This window comes from Aegilops tauschii, chromosome 5 (genome assembly GCF_002575655.3).
Source record: "Aegilops tauschii subsp. strangulata cultivar AL8/78 chromosome 5, Aet v6.0, whole genome shotgun sequence".
In the NCBI taxonomy this organism is placed as follows: domain Eukaryota; kingdom Viridiplantae; phylum Streptophyta; class Magnoliopsida; order Poales; family Poaceae; genus Aegilops; species Aegilops tauschii.
This window is the reverse complement of record NC_053039.3, coordinates 508,207,067-508,226,719: the sequence shown is the minus strand read 5'-3', so window position 1 is coordinate 508,226,719 and position 19,653 is coordinate 508,207,067. Positions and strand designations below refer to the sequence as shown.

The window sequence follows — 19,653 nt, the reverse complement described above, 5'->3', positions numbered from 1 at the left end:
AGAACAGAAGAATATCGTTGGCTGAAGGACTCACACTCTTCTCAAGCGCAACCCAGGCACCGAGGTGTTGCGAGAATACATTGACTTCTGGCACAGATCCATTGTGGTCTCTTTGTCCAACCTGGATGATGAGTTCATTTGGAAGTGGTCAGCGGATGGAAGATATAATGCTAAGTCAGCTTACCTATGTCAATTCTGGGGCAAGATTGATTCTCCTCTTCCTGAGATCATTTGGCATATCAAGGTTCTGTCAAGAATAAGATTCTTCAGTTGGCTCTGTGTACATGGCAAATGTTTGACTGCGGATAACCTTTCAAAGCGAGGTTGGCCTCACAACTAGGTCTGTCAATTATGCCACTTAGGGTGGGAGGATGGTCTACACCTTGTCTCTAGCTGCCCTTTCACAGCTGAAATCTGGGGCTACTGCCTGGCGATATATAATTTTTCATTCAACCTCTTACCTAGTGCTCATACTGGCTCTATATTGGACTCGTGGTTAAAGGCTTTGGATGGTATAGGAAGGAAAAAGGACCTCTCATCACTTATAATGGCGGTATCCTGGCTGGTTTGGAAAGAAAGAGATAACCGCATATTCAACAACAAGGCAAGCCATCCTGAAGGTCGCTGAGAACGTTATCAATGAGCTAAATTCTTGAAGAATCGCTGGATTCAAAGGAGCAAAATGGACAGGCGCGAGATAATTTCTTTTCTTTCCTAGTGTACATTTGTATAGCTTTTTTCCTTCCCCTTCCTGGTTGTCAGTCATACTGAACCTTGATCTGTATTTCCTGGGGTGTCTCATCCTATCTTAATGAATGAAATCAGCACAATGCTGTTTTTCGTCCAAAAAGAAGTGTTTATATCCTCTTCCTTCTTTTATTTTTTCCGTTTTATGTTCTTTTCTTTTATCGTTTATCTTGTTTCTTGTTCTTTTTTTCGAATGGTTTTGTTCGGTTTTTTCTTATTTTTTATGTTTTCTTTTTTATTTCGCTAAATGCATGAACCTTTTTCAATTTCATAAAACTTTTCAATTAAAAGCGATGAACTTTTTCTCAAATTCGTGAACTATTATTCAAAAGCGATGAACTTTTTTTCAAAATTCATAAGCTTTTTAAAACTTGATGAAATACTTTTTCAAAATGGATGATTTGTGTTTCCATGATGAACTTTTTTCAAATTCATGAACTATTTGTCAAAATTGATGAACTCTTTTCAAATTCGTGAACTGTTTTTCATAATCGATTATTTTAAAAAAAAAATTATAAACTCTTTAAAACTTCATGAACTACTTTCAAAATCGATGACTCTGTTTTCCAAAATTGATGATTTAGAAAAAACTGATGAAATTTTTTCAAAATCGATGAATTTTTTTTTCCAAATTGATAAACTTTTTTCAAAACCCGTGAACTTTTTTCACTTAAGAACTTTTTTTCAAATCCCATGACTCTTTTTCAACTCGTGAACAATTTTGACTTGTGAACTCTTTTTAAATCCGCGACTTGTTTCAAATCTCATGAACTTTTTTGGAACTCATGAACTTTTTTGAACTCGCGAACGTTTTGGACGTTGCGAACTTTTTTCAAATCTCATGAACTCTTTTGGAACACGTGAACTTTTTTGAGTTCTCAAACTTAGCTCAAATCCCCACGAACATTTTTCAAATCCACAAAATAAAATAAAATTCATGAGTCTATTTTTAATAATTCAAATAATGTCGATAATATTGAAAGAAAGTTCACCCAATTCAATTTTTTTGTTCACGAATTCACCTGAACGAAAGAAAGTATGAACGAAACTCTAAACTGAAACAAACAGATTCGTCCAATCGCAAAAAAAAGGACTCGCAGCAAACTTGGAATCGTAGCTAGCGCTGACAGATTTTTTTTTTAAACTAGCGCTGACAGGGGAGCTCCTAACCGGCGCCTTCTGCGCCGGTTAGGAGAATGAGCGCTCACGTACCTCCAGTCATGGGCCGGCCCAAGATAAAGAGTGCGAGCGCTGGTTCGTTCCCTTGATCGCTCGTTCAAAAAACAAAAGGTGTTGCTTCGCTTCGTTTTTTTCTGGTTCGATCGTTTTACTCAGTTTCGAATTAACCGGTCGTTGTTGACCGCTGATCAGTTAAACATTGACCGTTGACTTTTCAGAAAAGGTTCACAAAAAACGTGAATTTTTTTCAAAAATCACGAACTAGAAAAAAGGTTCTTGGAATCCGAAAAAAGGTCAAATATTTTTGCAAAAAAATCGTAAATTTTAAAAAGTTCATAAATTTTAAAAAGTTCATGAATCGCACAACCCTAAGGTACGGCGTATAGAGCCTAGGGCTACATACGCATTTCCCCGTATATACAGAAAGTCATTTTCCCTTTTTCTCCTTTCTCATTTCCTCCAGCCGACAGCCGACGGCGCTAGTACAGCTCACGAGTGAGGAGTGACGGCGGTGGGTCGTAGCGACATGGCGGATGCGCGTGGATCGGTCGGGACGGCGGCGGATGGACTCGACCTCGAGCTGCGTCTCGGCCCGCCCTCCGCGCCGATCGGGTACGACATCGACCTCGCGCTCTTCGCCGGCCAGATCCCGGTGCCGCTGGAGAGCGTCGCGGTCGCTGAGGTGGAGAGGGCGGGCGATCTCGCCATCATGGGCCCGGTGGAGAGCGCCGCGGCCGCGGCGGTGGAGAAGGGGAGCGATCTCGCCATCGTGACCTACGATGGCTCGGTGCGCGGCGACGACGTGGCGCCCGCGGTGACCGAGAGCGTCGCCGTCACGGAGGTGGACAAGGCGAGCGATCTCGCCATCGTGGTCTACGAGGGCCACGCGGGTGGGGATGGGGACGACGCGCCGCCCGCGGTGGGGGAGCTCGCGGTTTTGGCGACGCCGGATGACGAGCCGCAAGACGAGCACGTCGGGGCCGGGCAGATCGTCCCGGTCGGCAGCGCCGGCTCCACCGCGCTGGCGCTGTTCCACTTCCACCTCCCCCTGCAGCAGGTGCAGCCCGGCCGCGGGATCCCGCTGTTACCCTGGGCAGGCCGCGGCGCACGCCAGTCGCGGAGGAGGGCCGTCGCCGCCGCGCCTGACCCGGCCCTGAATTCCGCGGACACGGTGCGGGCGTGGGTGCGCGACGAGCTAGAGGAGAGCCACCACCTCCCCCGGGATCTACTGCTGACCTACATCGGCGAGAAGGTTTTGAGCCAGTCCGACATGAACTCCGGACAGGCCCGCTTCTGCCTCCCGGCCAGCGCAGACGCCCGCCTCCGCGCCTTCCTCAACCCCGTCGAGATCGCGGCGTGCGGCTTCAACAATACCGAGCGGTAGGCAAAGAGGACGAGGATCCCCGGGGAAAGAGCCAGGCCGACGACGTACACGGGGGTGCCGTTGTCCGTCTACGTGAGCAGCGGCCGGGGTCATGGCGTGTCTGACCAGCTGAAGCTCAACAAGTTCCACTGCAGCGGCTGCACCGTGATCAACGGTTGGAGGTACAGGCGCTTCATGGAGTTCTGCGGACTGAAGGCGGGCGACGGCGTCAAGGTCTGGGCGTTCCGGTGGCCGCCTGAGCTCGGTCCGTGCCTTCTCATCGCCAAGAGGGACGGCGTCCGCCCCGCCCGAAACCCATAGCTAGCGTGTGCAATCCTCTCGCCGGGGATACTGCATGTCAACTGCATGCCAGATGGGTCTCACCTGCTAACTATGAGACCTGGTCTCATATAATTTTTCCCCATGCCAGATGGTATCGATCGCAAGCCAATTTAGGAAACGATTTCATGTTTCATGTTTTTTTAAGGGTATGTTTCATGTTGTTTTGTGGGATAATTTCATGTAGTGGTACCTGTCTCTTTCTCGGTCTGACTACCATTTCAACTTTAGGAAAGAGATCATCTCGAATTCATGTTGTTAAGTTGTTGTATCGATCTTAGCTAGCTTTCCTTAATTATCGTCCGAGTCCAAATCCATGTGAAAACATTATGTTTCAGTTATATATGGATGCAACCTCTCTTGTATCACTTTCAAATAGTTCTTATGGGTACGAGTTATACATGGGGCAGCTGCAAGGTACATTTTTTTGCGGGAGATTACGAGAAATTTTATTTAACAAAGGAACTCCTGGAACAATCAACCAATAAACTGACCCTAGAAATTACGAGAAATTTTATTTAACACAAGGGCTTGTATATTGGACGGTTACAAGGCGCGCACACACCCTAGAAATAAGTTGACGCGCTTTTACCCTAGAATAACTTGGCGCGCACGTACCCGAAACTATCTATACGACCTATGTTTTATCTTATTAGCCGCTTACCGAATATATGCTTTGAAAGATTATATTTGTAATTAACTAGTATTTTTCATGGCAAACTTGTAAAAAATACTCCCTAAACGCTTTTTTGTTAACTACAGTAGATACCAAAGATAAATAAGTTATATTACACTTCCTACTCCTAAGAAGTTTAGTCATTTGTTGTTGCTCATATCTGCAGCAATATACTCCCTCCGTTCCAAAATAGATGACTCAACTTTGTACTAAAGTTAGTACAAAGTTGAGTCATCTATTTTGGAACGGAGGGAGTAGTCCATAACTTCTAGTTATGACCTTGTGATAACTTTTACTTCAATAGGAAATCTTGCCTCATTTATCTCAAATGCATGCCCTCCTTGAAATCATTACCATATCTCCAAGAAGGGAGCATGCCCCCATCATTAGATTGACTGACAGCCGAGCTGCAGGTGGGCAACTCAAATGCATGTTCATTTCATCATTTGGTTATTATATCAAAGCCTATGAAATTTCACCAAATTCTGTCAATTTCTAAGCGATTGCGTAAAATTATGTAGAACAACTCCATAAAAAATGTGTCAAGGACAAAAAAACTTACAAAAAAGTGTCACGATGACAAGAAAAACTAGGTAAAAACGTTTCACGGGCATAAAATTATTGCTAAAAAGTAAATACCAGTACTAAATAGCATAAATAAGGCATTTGGTGTTCAGTTCACAAGGACTAGAAACCCCCCCCCCCCCTGAATAGGCTATTTTGTATGTAATTTGAAATAAAGTCTACATCTTTTTATTTTTCCTATTCAACAAATGTGTGAAGAGACATAGTCTCTGAGAGGGCGACAACCTTATTGTTCATTTCTTTAAACTGATGCACCCATAAGTAAAAGTTTGAACAAACTTTTCTAATGGTGACCGTACTTGGGTGGTCGGGGTCCTAAATTTCCATAGTATAGAAAGGATGACCTCATGCCAAATGGAGTTACTGATGTTTGATGGTGTTGATCTGCTCAATGGGTCTTGGTAGCGGGAGGGCGGCGTGATGTCAAATTGGAGCTGAATCCGCATTGCTTTCGGACAGTTGAGGTACAAGCGACCGATATCTTGGGAGGTGCATGAACTGCTTTTGAAAACCACATGTGGCACTGGGACGGTGTTCTATTCACAAACTAGAAACCATACCCCCCCCCCAGACTATATTTTTATCCAACTTCAAGTAAAAACTACATGTTTTTCTTTTTCTTTAGGTGAGCAGAAATGTTTTATTTCAAATTATGTTTCTTACATGATTTTATTCATTTCCTTCTTTTTTTAAAGAAACATACAAATTGAATAGTCCCTTAGCAGCGGTGAACAATATGCATCGACTCATTGAAAACGGTAGAATTTCTCAAATCCTAAATCTTACAAAGTATAGAAAGGAGAAACTCTGGCCTAATGGAATCATTGATGTTTGACGGTGTTTATCTGCTCAATAGGTCTTGCAAGCAGGAAGGCGGCATGATGTCCAGGTGGTGCCAAATCCGCATTGCTTTCGGAGAGTCAAAGAAGAGGTGATCAGTATCTTTGAAGGTGCAAGAACCATTTTGGGAAACCATATATGGCATTGAGTGTTCAGTCCACAAGGACGTATTTTTGTCCCATAGGCCATTTTGTATGCAATTTGAAATAAAGTCTGGATCTTTTCACGTTTCCTGTAGTTTAACTAATACATAGAATAGCCTCTTAGCAGGTGTGAACTATCTGCCTCGACAAATACTTGTACATGATCGTTTTAGTGTGATGTATCCACTCCATAGATAAGTAACTAATCCTACACTACTGTGATGGAAAAAATATATCGGACATGATGGAGGGATTCCTGGCAATGATCACGAGCTTCCTTATGCAATACATTGGGCTACCGTTCACTGTCCATAGATTGCGAGGGGTCCACTTCCGATTCCTAATCGACAAGATTTCTAGTAAGTAGATGGGGGCATTGGATTTTTTTTTCACCTTCGTCGACAACTGCACTTTGGTCAAAATCGCCCATCACTACTAAAGCTATTTGCCACCTCACCCCTCTCATCCTTCCGAAGGGTATGACAAAAACCATTACCAAGCTTGAGCGATCCTTTCTTTCGATGGAAACAAACAAGGTCTTGGGAGGGAAGGGTAAGGTGAGATGGGACATCGTTTGCCAGCCGACTGCTCCTGGGGGATGTGGAATCCTCAACATCAAAAATATTCCGAGAGTGCTTCGGCTGCGGTGGCCATGGTTAGAGTGGACAGACCCCTCGAGGGCTTGGGTTGGCATGGGAACTCCGTGCGACGCCGAGGACATGGACTTTTTGTACAAATGCATCACCATTAATGTTGAGGATGGGATGAAAACCAAGTTTGGCATGGCCCATGGCTCGATGGTGCAAAGCCAAAGGATATAGCCCCTCAATATTTGAGTTCTCAAAGATCAAGAGTGGCTTTATCAATAAGGCCCGACGAGTGGCTTACCAAGGTTGATACTTCTTCCGGGCCGGCCTTAATGCTAATCACCTGCTAAAATTCTGTTCCTTTTGGGATCTTCTCCTCCAGGTGCACCTAAGCCAGGGCGTGCCTGATTCTATAACCTCGCATGTGAGCCCTTCTAGAACTTACTCGCCTGGCACTGCAAATAAAAAGCAATTCGAGGACCCCCACCCCCCCCTTCCCTCAACCTTGAAGGCGGCGGTCTGGAGCAATTCGGCGCCGCCGAATATAAAATTATTTGGCTGGCTAATCCTGCAAAACAATATTTGGACCATTGACCGCTTGCAACAAGGGGGATGTCATAACTGTGGTCAATGCCAGCTTTGCAAAAGAGTTCCGGAGATGACCGCAGAAACGATCCAATCCATTCGGGGCTTCGGGGAACCCAAAAACAAACTCTGTACTCTGAGCGCATCTGGGCTATGGTCAGAGATTGGCTTGGCATCCATGACATGTCCTTCGATGATTGGCCAAACTTCCAAAGTCTGACTCAATGGTGGTCCGCTGTGATCCACATCAACACCCAACAAAGGAAGGTTGTTGCATCCTTGGTGATTCTCACGTCTTGAGATATCTGAAACGAGAGAAATGTTCGGGTCTTTCGAAACATCTACACCTTGCCAACGACGATACTCGCCATCGTCAAGCACGAGGCGTCACTTTGGGGCATTGCCGCGGCCAAACACTTAAGGTTAATCATGCTGCGGGGGTAATTCCTTACATGTATTTGCGCTGTCCGGCCAGAGTTGTAATTCTAAACCTTCTTCTTAATCAATAAAATGTGGCTAAAGTTTGGCCCATGTTTCTGAAAAGGAGGACGAAACCAATGTTATCTCGTCCGACCGTAGAAAACACAGGAATTCCCCTGCCCACTCCTTCCTTGCCACCGAGAGCCCAGCTTGCGCGGCCAGTTGCGCATCGTTGGCTGTACGTACGTGCTTTAATTCTGCATCGATCACATCGTGAACGGCTTGTCCTGTTCCAAACCAGCCAAAGTCACCGGCTATATGTACACGCGCACCACGAAGCCGATAAACAAACACACACAACACAACCTCCAACATACCGATCGAACCACCGTACTTGTGCACGCCTCCCCGTCGCCTACAGTAATGGCCTCTCCTAAGGTCACGCTCGCCGCCATGGCCGCCGTCGTCGCCGTGGCCGCCTTGCTCCCGGCGACGGCTTCCGCGGCGTCGTACATGTTGGAAATATGAGCAATTTATCAAATGATTTTATTAACAGAAATATTAGATAAAGCATGACTAATATAACAGTGACAAAACTAGTCATGCGATCTGACAGAAAGAAGGTAAATAACATCTGCATATAGGAACTGTAACCAAGTTTATCTAGAGCAGACAGTAGGACAAGTTTCATATATGAAGCAGAGTCTATCATATCTAGGGAAAATACTAAAACAAGAAACTGTAGCAGAACCTCTAATAGAAAGAGGAAGAACACGTACGGGACAACAGCAGCAGAAGCACTGGACTTGGGGTCGACATCCTCTCCAGCCATGTCGTTGATGAGGTTGTCGACGTTGGGGAAGAAGTCGTCGGAGTCCGTGATGAAGAAGTCAGTAGTCGCGCGGAGCGCTCCCTAAAAACCTTATCACCCTTCTCCCGTACAGGACTCAAAAAGGTGCGGCTTCGGAGGCCTACTGTCCCGACTCGCGGTGCACGCCGTAAGCCGGGATGAGGAAGACAGCAGCAGCACAGAGATTGGAACCGGTGGCGAGAGGAAGGAGAAGTTCTGGTGCGTTTCTCTGAGAGGAGCGACATCCCTTTTATAGGCGCAAGAGAAGGAGGCGAGAGGCTGCGCCGGGAGCTGAAGGGAACGCGGGAGATGAAACGAACAGGCAGCAGCCGAAGGGTGCAGCATTCGTAGTGCGTGGCAAAAATTTAGATATCGGCTCGGCACATTCCCGCGGTGCGTCGTGGCGTGGCGAGGCGAGGCAAGGCGACGCGGACGGCGGAGGAGGAGCGCGCGTGGATATCCCTCTTGTTCTCATGCTCATACAAGTGGGAAAAGAACCTCCCTTATAAGGAGGTCCAACTCCCACTAAACTAGCAATAGGACTAAACTTTAGTAGTATCCCTTGCCTTGCACAAATGGGCTAAGTGGGCCTCTAGGATTTATTAGGAATTTCTGAAATAGTTATTGGGCTGCCCAAAATAGACTAAATTCCAGCAATCCCCCACGAGATCCCAGAGGCACACCGAAATTTGCCTTTGGTTCCAAAACACTGTTTTATATACCGTACTGCAGTGGAGACTGTTAAGTTGAATTTCCACCTAGAACTTTATGCTACACTAGTAAGCTACTTGAACAGTGGACTTGGGCCTTGTACTGCAAGTTTTCTGTGAATCTAGCTTCACATAAAGCCTTAACCGATACGTGGCTACCGTGGGTCTTCCCCGCAGGTGGAGCTTATGCGTCATACTCCGAGACCTTTCATGAGTTTACTAGAGAGAACCCTACTCTCATAAATTGCGACGTTTGACAATGAGACTCATATAGGTGTGTTCTTCAAAAGATGTTCTGCAGGACAACATCTCTGCTTAAATGAGCCACTTAGAACACATTAAGATATACATCAACCTGCCATGCAGTTTTAGGAGAGTATTGCATCTTCATGGAGTGGTATTGTTAATAGTAAGGATACTCTCCTCTCAGTTGACCAACAGCTTGTCTTCCATATTTAACTCACGGGATCTCCGATCACAAAGAATAGGTTACCACTGTGAACAACTCATATTGTGGGTCTCATACCCATCTCCCTCGATGCATTATCTATCACATTACGTGATAGACCCTTAGTAAAAGGATCTGCCAGATTTTTAGACGTTTGGATATAATCCAATGCAATAACTCCGGAGTTTCTCATTTTTCTGACAGACTTTAACCTTCTCTGAACGTGTCTTGATGACTTCATGTTATCCTTTGAGCTGCTCACTTTCGTGATCATAGTTTGATTGTCGCAGTTCATAAGGACACCCGATACAGGTTTCTCAATAACCGACAAGTCATTCAAGAGCCGACGAAGCCAATCTGCTTTGACCGTAGCTGTATCTAGTGCTGTGAGTTCTGCTTCCATTGTTGACCTCGTTAAGATGGTCTGCTTGCAAGACTTCCAAGAAACAGCGCCACCTCCATGAGTGAATACATATTCGCTCGTGGCCTTTATCTCATCAGTATCTGAGATCCAGTTTGAGTCACTATACCCTTCAAGCACCTTTGGGTGCCCGGTGTAGTGAATTTCATAATTCGCAGTGCCTTTCAAATAACGCAAAACTCTCTCTAGAGCTTTCCAATGCACATCTCCTGGTTTTGAGACAAACCGACTCAGTTTGCTAACAGCAAAAGAGATGTCAGGTCTTGTAGCACTGGCTAAGTACATAAGTGAGCCAATAATCTAAGAATATTTCAATTGATCTCTAGTAATTCTTCAATTCTTTCAAAGCAGCACGCTAGCATCATATGGTGTTGGAGAGGGCTTGCAGTCACTATAGCCAAAGCGACTCAAGATCTTTTCCACATAGTGAGATTGAAGCAATGTAATCCCACCATCATCGTCTCTCAACAACTTGATGTTCAGAATGACATCAGCCACTCCTAAATCCTTCATCTCAAAACAGCGAGATAGGAAATTCTTGACCTCCTTAATAACATTCAGATTTGTTCTGAAAATCAGTATGTCATCAACATACAAGCAAAGGATAACTCCCTCGCCCCCACCATGGCGATAATACACACATTTGTCAGCTTCGTTTACAACAAAGCCTGCAGCTGTTAAAGTTCTTTCAAACTTCTCATGCCACTGTTTGGGTGCTTGCTTGAGTCCATACAAAGACTTCAGCAGCTTGCACACTTTTCCTTCCTGACCATCTAGTACAAACCCAGCTGGTTGTTCCATATAAATTTCCTCGTCCAACTCTCCATTTAGGAAAGCAGTCTTAACATCCATTTGATGAACGAGAAGACCATGCGAGGCAGCTAGTGAAAGTAGAACTCGAATAGTGGTCAGTTGAGCCACAGGTGAGTAAGTATCAAAGAAGTCTCCACCTTCCTTTTGGGTATAACCCTTAGCCACGAGCCGAGCCTTGTACTTTTTAATAGTACCATCAGGCCTAAGCTTCTTCTTGAATACCCATTTACATCATATAGGTTTGCATCCATAAGGACGATCAGTTATTGAAGGAAATATGCCCTAGAGGCAATAATAAAGTTATTATTTATTTCCTTATATCATGATAAATGTTTACTATTCATGCTAGAATTGTATTAACCGGAAACATAATACATGTGTGAATACATAGACAAACAGAGTGTCACTAGTATGCCTCTACTTGACTAGCTCGTTAATCAAAGATGGTTATGTTTCCTAGCCATAGACATGAGTTGTCATTTGATTAACGGGATCACCTCATTAGGAGAATGACGTGATTGACTTGACCCATTTCGTTAGCTTAGCACCCGATCGTTTAGTATGTTGCTATTGCTTTCTTCATGACTTATACATGTTCCTATGACTATGAGATTATGCAACTCCCGTTTACCGGAGGAACACTTTGTGTGCTACCAAACGTCACAACGTAAATGGGTGATTATAAAGGTGCTCTACAGGTGTCTCCAAAGGTACTTGTTGGGTTGGCGTATTTCGAGATTAGGATTTGTCACTCCGATTGTCGGAGAGGTTTCTCTGGGCCCACTCGGTAATGCACATCACTATAAGCCTTGCAAGCATTGTGACTAATGAGTTAGCTGCGGGATGATGTATTACGGAACGAGTAAAGAGACTTGCCGGTAACGAGATTGAACTAGGTATCGAGATACCGACGATCAAATCTCGGGCAAGTAACATACCAGTGACAAAGGGAACAACGTATGTTGTTATGCGGTCTGACCGATAAAGATCTTCGTAGAATATGTGGGAGCCAATATGGGCATCCAGGTCCCGCTATTGGTTATTGACCGGAGAGGTGTCTCGGTCATGTCTACATAGTTCTCGAACCCGTAGGGTCCGCACGCTTAACGTTACGATGACAGTTTTATTGAGTTTTGATGTACCTAAGGAGTTCGGAGTCCCGGATGAGATCGGGGATATGACGAGGAGTCTCGAAATGGTCGAGACGTAAAGATCGATTTATTGGACGACTATATTCGGACTTCGGAAAGGTTCCGAGTGATTTGGGTATTTTTCGGAGTACCGGAGAGTTACGGGAATACGTATTGGGCCTTATTGGGCCATACGGGAAAGAAGGAAAAGGGCCTCAAGGGTGGCCGCACCCCTCCCCTTGGTCTGGTCCGAATTGGACTAGGGAAGGGGGGCGCCCCCTTCCTTCCTCTTTTCCTATTCCATAAGGGAGGTGGAATCCTACTAGGACTAGGGAGTCCTAGTAGGACTCCACACTTGATGCGCCCCCTCCTAGGGCCGGCCTCCTCCTCCCTTGCTCCTTTATATACGGGGGCAGGGGGGCACCCCAGAGACACAACAATTGATCCTTAAGATCTCTTAGCCGTGTGCGGTGCCCCCCTCCACCATATTACACCTCGATAATACCGTGCTTAACGGCTTAGAATCGGGACTTCAAAGACGTTTTGAACGTCATGGACCATATAAGATGTTCCAGGAGTTGAAGTTAATTTTTTAAGCAAATACCCGAGTTGAGAGATATGAAGTCTCCAACAAGTTCTATAGCTAAAAGATGGAGGAGAATCGCTCAACTAGTGAGCATGTGCTCAGATTGTCTGGGTACTACAATCGCTTGAATCAAGTGGGAGTTAAACTTCCAGATAAAATAGTGATTGACAGAATTCTCTAGTCACCATCACCAAGTTAGTAGAACTTCGTGATGAACTATAGTATGCAAGGGATGACGAAAGTAATTCCCGAGCTCTTCGTGATGCTGAAATCGACGAAGGTAGAAATAAAAAAAACATCAAGTGTTGATGGTTGACAAGACCACTTCAAGTGTTGATGGTTGACGAGACCACTAGTTTCAAGAAAAGGGCAAAGGGATAGAAGGGGAACTTCAAAAAGAATGGCAAGCAAGTTGCTACTCAAGTGAAGAAGCCCAAGTCTGTACCTAAGCCTGAGACTAAGTGCTTCTACTGCAAAGGGACTGGTCACTGGAAGCGGAACTACCCCAACTATTTGGTGGTTAAGAAGGATGGCAAAGTGAACAAAGGTATATTTGATATACAGATTATTGATGTGTACTTACTAGTGTTTATAGCAACCCCTCGGTAATTGATACTGGTTCAGTTGCTAAGAGTAGTAACTCGAAACGGGAGTTGCAGAATAAACAGAGACTAGTAAAAGTGAACAAAGGTATATTTGATATACAGATTATTGATGTGTACTTTACTAGTGTTTATAGCAACCCCTCGGTAATTGATACTGGTTCAGTTGCTAAAGAGTAGTAACTCGAAAACGGGAGTTGCAGAATAAACAGAGACTAGTAAAAGGCGAGGTGACGATGTGTGTTGGAAGTAGTTCCAATATTGATATGATCATCATCGCACACTCCCTGTACTTTCGGGATTAGTGTTGAAACTAAATAAGTGTTATTTGGTGTTTGCGTTGAGCATGAATATGATTTGATCATGTTTATTGCAATACGGTTATTCATTTAAGTTAGAGAACAATTGTTGTTCTGTTTACATGAATAAAACCTTCTATGGTCATACACACCAACGAAAATGGTTTGTTGGATCTCGATCGTAGTGATACACATATTCATAATATTGAAGCCAAAAGATGCAAAGTTAATAATGATAGTGCAACTTATTTGTGGCACTGCCCTTTAGGTCATATTGGTGTAAAGCGCATGAAGAAACTCCATACAGATGGGATTTTGGAATCACTTGATGCTTGCGAACCGTGCCTCATGGGCAAGATGACTAAAACGCCGTTCTCCGGAACTATGGAGAGAGCAACAGATTTGTTGGAAATCATACATACAGATGTATGTGGTCCGATGAATATTGAGGCTCGTAGCAGGTATCATTAGTTTCTGACCTTCACAGATTATTTGAGCAGATATGGGTATATCTACTTAATGAAACATAAGTCTGAAACATTTGAAAAGTTCAAAGAATTTCAGAGTGAAGTGGAAAATCATCGTGACAAGAAAATAAAGCTTCTATGATCTGATCGTAGAGAAGAGTATTTGAGTTACGAGTTTGGCCTTCAGTTAAAACAATATGAAATAGTTTCACTACTCACGCCACCGGGAACACCATGGTGTAATGGTGTGTCCGAACGTCGTAATCGTACTTTATTAGATATGGTGCGATATATGATGTATCTTACCGATCTACCACTATCGTTTTGGGGTTATGCATTAGAGACAGCTGCATTCACGTTAAATAGGGCACCATCAAAATCCGTTGAGACGACGCCTTATGAACTGAGGTTTAGCAAGAAACCAAAGTTGTCGTTTCTTAAAATTTTGGGGTTACGATGCTTATGTGAAAAAGTTTCATCCTGATAAGCTCAAACCCAAATCGGAGAAATGTGTCTTCATAGGATACCCAAAGGAGACAGTTGGGTACACCTTCTATCACAGATCCGAAGGCAAGACATTCGTTGCTTAGTATGGATCCTTTCTAGAGAAGGAGTTTCTCTCGAAAGAAGTGAGTGGGAGGAAAGTAGAACTTGATGAGGTAACTGTACCTGCTTCCTTATTGGAAAGTAGTTCATCACAGAAATCTGTTCGTGTGACTCCTACACCAATTAGTGAGGAAGTTAATGATGATGATCATGTAACTTCAGATCAAGTTACTACCAAACCTCGTAGGTAAACCAGAGTAAGATCCGCACCAGAGTGGTACGGTAATCCTGTTCTAGAGGTTATGTTACTAGACCATGACGAACCTACGAACTATGAAGAAGCGATGGTGAGCCCAGATTCCGCAAAATGGCTTGAGGCCATGAAATCTGAGATGAGATCCATGTATGAGAACAAAGTGTGGACTTTGATTGACTTGCCCAATGATCGGCGAGCCATTGAGATTAAATGGATCTTCAAGAGGAAGACAGTGATAGTAGTGTTACTATCTACAAAGCTAGAATTATCGCAAAAAGGTTTTCGACAAGTTCAAGGTGTTGACTACGATGAGAGTTTCTCACTCGTATCTATGCTTAAATCTGTCTGAATCATGTTAGCAATTGCCGCATGTTATGAAATATGGCAAATGGATAAACAAAACTGCATTCCTTAATGGATTTATTAAAGAAGAGTTGTATATGATGCAACCAGGAGGTTTTGTCAATCCTAAAAGTGCTAACAAAATATGCAAGCTCCAGCGATCCATCTATGGACTGGTGCAAGCATCTCGGAGTTGGAACATACACTTTGATAAGTTGATCAAAGGATATAGTTTTATACAGACTTGCGGTGAAGCCTGTATTTACAAGAAAGTGAGTGGGAGCACTACAACATTTCTGATAAGTATATGTGAATGACATATTGTTGATCGGAAATAATGTAGAATTATTCTGTAAAGCATAAAGGAGTGTTTTGAAATGAGTTTTTCAAAGAAAGACCTCGGTGAAGCTGCTTACATATTGAGCATCAAGATCTATAGAGATAGATGAAGACGCTTGATAAGTTTTTCAATGAGTACATACCTTAACAAGATTTTGAAATAGTTCAAAATAGAACAGTCAAAGAAAGAGTTCTTGCCTGTGTTACAAGGTGTGAAATTGAGTAAAGACTCAAAGCCCGACCACGGCAAAAGATAGAAAGAGAATGAAAGTCATTCCCTATGCCTTGGCCATAGGTTCTATAAATTATGCCATGCTGTGTACCAGATCTATTGTATACCCTACACTGATTTTGGCAAGGGAGTACAATAGTGATCTAGGAGTAGACCATTGGACAGCGGTCAAAATTATCCTTAGTGGAATAAGGATATGTTTCTCGATTATGGAAGTGACAAAAGGTTCGTCGTAAAGGGTTACGTCGATGCAAGTTTTGAAACTAAATCTAGATGACTCTAAGTCTCGGTCTAGATACATGTTGAAAGTGGGAGCAATTAGCTAGAGTAGCTCCGTGCAGAGCATTGTAGACATAGAAATTTGCAAAATACTTACGGATCTGAATGTGACAGACCCGTTGACTAAAATTATCTCACAATCAAAACATGATCACACCTTAGTACTCTTTGGGTGTTAATCACATAGCGATGTGAACAAGATTATTGACTCTAGTAAACCCTTTGAGTGTTGGTCACATAGAGATATGAACTATGGGTGTTAATCACATGGTGATGTGAATTATTGATGTTAAATCACATGGCGATGTGAACTAGATTATTGACTCTAGTGCAAGTGGGAGACTGAAGGAAATATGCCCTAGAGGCAATAATAAAGTATTATATATTTCCTTATATCATGATAAATGTTTGTTATTCATGCTAGAATTGTATTAACCGGAAACATAATACATGTGTGAATACATAGACAAACAGAGTGTCACTAGTATGCCTCTACTTGACTAGCTCGTTAATCAAAGATGGTTATGTTTCCTAGCCATAGAAATGAGTTGTCATTTGATTAACGAGATCACCTCATTAGGAGAATGACATGATTGACTTGACCCATTCCGTTAGCTTAGCACCCGATCGTTTAGTATGTTGCTATTGCTTTCTTCATGACTTATACATGTTCCTATGACTATGAGATTATGCAACTCCCGTTTACCGGAGGAACACTTTGTGTGCTACCAAACGTCACAACGTAAATGGGTGATTATAAAGGTTCTCTACAGGTGTCTCCAAAGGTACTTGTTGGGTTGGCGTATTTCGAGATTAGGATTTGTCACTCCGATTGTCGGAGAGGTTTCTCTGGGCCCACTCGGTAATGCACATCACTATAAGCCTTGCAAGCATTGTGACTAATGAGTTAGTTGCGGGATGATGTATTACGGAACGAGTAAAGAGACTTGCCGGTAACGAGATTGAACTAGGTATCGAGATACCGACGATCAAATCTCGGGCAAGTAACATACCAGTGACAAAGGGAACAACGTATGTTGTTATGCGGTCTGACCGATAAAGATCTTCGTAGAATATGTGGGAGCCAATATGGGCATCCAGGTCCCGCTATTGGTTATTGACCGGAGAGGTGTCTCGGTCATGTCTACATAGTTCTCGAACCCGTAGGGTCCGCACGCTTAACGTTACGATGACAGTTTTATTGAGTTTTGATGTACCTAAGGAGTTCGGAGTCCCGGATGAGATCGGGGATATGACGAGGAGTCTCGAAATGGTCAAGACGTAAAGATCGATTTATTGGACGACTATATTCGGACTTCGGAAAGGTTCCGAGTGATTTGGGTATTTTTCGGAGTACCGGAGAGTTACGGGAATACGTATTGGGCCTTATTGGGCCATACGGGAAAGAAGGAAAAGGGCCTCAAGGGTGGCCGCACCCCTCCCCTTGGTCTGGTCCGAATTGGACTAGGGAAGGGGGGCGCCCCCTTCCTTCCTTCTCTTTTTCCCTTCCTCTTTTCCTATTCCATAAGGGAGGTGGAATCCTACTAGGACTAGGGAGTCCTAGTAGGACTCCACACTTGATGCGCCCCCTCCTAGGGCCGGCCTCCTCCTCCCTTGCTCCTTTATATACGGGGGCAGGGGGGCACCCCAGAGACACAACAATTGATCCTTAAGATCTCTTAGCCGTGTGCGGTGCCCCCCTCCACCATATTACACCTCGATAATACCGTTGCGGAGCTTAGGCGATGCCCTGCGTCGGTGGAATATCATCATCGTCACCACGCCGTCGTGCTGACGAAACTCTCCCTCAACACTCGGCTGGATCGGAGTTCGAGGGACGTCATCGAGCTGAACGTGTGTAGAACTCGGAGGTGCCGTACGTTCGGTACTTGATCGGTCGGATCGTGAAGACGTACGACTACATCAGCCGCGTTGTGATAACGCTTCCGCTGTCGGTCTACGAGGGTACGTGGACAACACTCTCCCCTCTCGTTGCTATGCATCACCATGATCTTGCGTGTGCGTAGGAAATTTTTTGAAATTACTACGTTCCCCAACACCTCCCAGGTCAAGCCGCGAGTGGTGCAGGGCGATGCGCACGATGAGCTCCTCCACATCGTCCGGCTCCGCGTACGCAACAACAACTCCCGGCCATCGTCGACACCAGATCCGCCGCTGGAAGTTGATCTGCTGCCGTCGTTCGACATGGCTTGAAAGGGGACTCGATGGGGAGAGGAAACAAAGAGAAGTGGAGTGGAGCAAGCCAGCAAGGGGTTTGACTGTCGTCTAGGATTCGTCCATGTGAGTATTTATGCGAGATCAAGTGGGGCGGTCCGACATGGCAGATGCACTCGGGCGTGTCCGAGCCTCCTTATATCCATTCCAAATGTAGGTTGGGTTTGAAGGGTGCAGGTCCCAAACGTCTGCGGACATCTGCGGGCGGTTTAAAAAGAACGGCTAAGTCATGGTTTTATGATCGGCACTGACTGGACCGTATGTTCCGGTGGGGTTGAAAAAGTGTGTCCGTAGATGGGTAGCGAGGTCGAACGGCCGCCGCTAACTCGTCTTTGCCTTGCTCTTGCGTGTAACAGACGCTCGGTTTCCGTTTAGCAGTGGTGACACCGTAAGCCGGACGTGTTCGTTGGTCGTCTTGGGCACAGATGCGGATGCCACTCCTACTAGGAGGCTGTTTGGTTGCTACCCTGTCTGAATGACGCGCGTCCGTCTTCGAGGCACAACCCAGCCCATCAAACGCAACCAAACAGCCCCGCCCCCTCCGTAACCTCGACCGCTCGATCACACCGAGATCACGCACGTCCCGGCGCCCCAATACAGATCGGCGGGAGTGTTCGCGGACTACATACGTAGCGGCGATGGACGCATCGGCGACGACGCAGAAGCGCAAGTGCCCCGACAAGGAGGAGACGGCCGGCATGTGCGCCAACGGCTGCGGCTTCTTCGGCGCCGCAGCCACCGGCAACATGTGCTCCAAGTGCTACCTGGACCACGTCACCATCGGCACCGCTAACACCGTGGCCACCTCGACCGGGCCTCCGGTGAAGAAGGCCAGGATGATCGTCGCCGTCCCGTCCTCTGATGGTGCGGCCGCCTCCTCCACCGCCGCCGCAGTTGACTCCTCCGTGACGTCCGTGAAGCAGCCGGCCGTGGCGGCGAACCGGTGCGCGACGTGCCGCAAGAAGGTGGGGCTGCTGGGGTTCCGATGCCGCTGCGAGGGCACCTTCTGCAGTGTCCACCGCTACTCGGAGAAGCACGACTGCGGATTCGACTACAAGACCGCCGGCCAGGAGCAAATCGCCAAGCACAACCCAGTCGTGGTTGCGGACAAGATCACCCGAAGGATCTGAAGCCCACAAGAAACCACCAGATCAACGGCGAACCGATCAAGCAGTTGGTTCGTGGCGTCCTCGAGGATATATACGATCGATCTTAGGATTTTCTAGGCCTTTTTGGATCGGACATTGCAGATTGTACTGTGAACAACTGTGCTTGATTCGTCGAATTGATTAATAAGAGGATTAAGATCATAGGCTGGACTTGTATGTATAAACTGAATATAATTACTGTATTTTGGTACCAAATGTGACAACAGAGAAATGTAAAATGGTCAATCTATTCTATTGCATGTGTTGGACAGACAACAGTCCAATTATTACGTCGGAATGAAGATTGGACTTTGCCTTGATCCCCTCTCCCGATCTGCTCCCGATCCGATTTAGGGCTTCAAGCCGCTGCCGCCGGAGCTCCGCCGGGCAAAGCCCGGGTGGGGGATGATGGCAACGGCGGGGCCGTTCTCCACCACGGCTCCAGGATGCGGTTGCGGTGGAGATCCGCACGGGTGTACTTGACGT

The 19,653-nt window shown here is 45.4% G+C and overlaps 1 protein-coding gene across 1 annotated transcript; it reads left to right on the top strand.

Annotated features, from left to right (window-relative positions):
• The first annotated feature begins 3,484 nt into the window (after positions 1-3,484).
• LOC109779600 (zinc finger A20 and AN1 domain-containing stress-associated protein 7-like) lies at positions 3,485-19,149 on the top strand. The gene is made up of 2 exons (XM_020338240.2): positions 3,485-3,554; positions 18,653-19,149. Exons 1-2 carry the CDS (start codon positions 3,485-3,487, stop codon positions 19,147-19,149), a joined length of 567 nt encoding a protein of 188 aa, XP_020193829.2.
• The last annotated feature ends 504 nt before the right edge of the window (positions 19,150-19,653 follow it).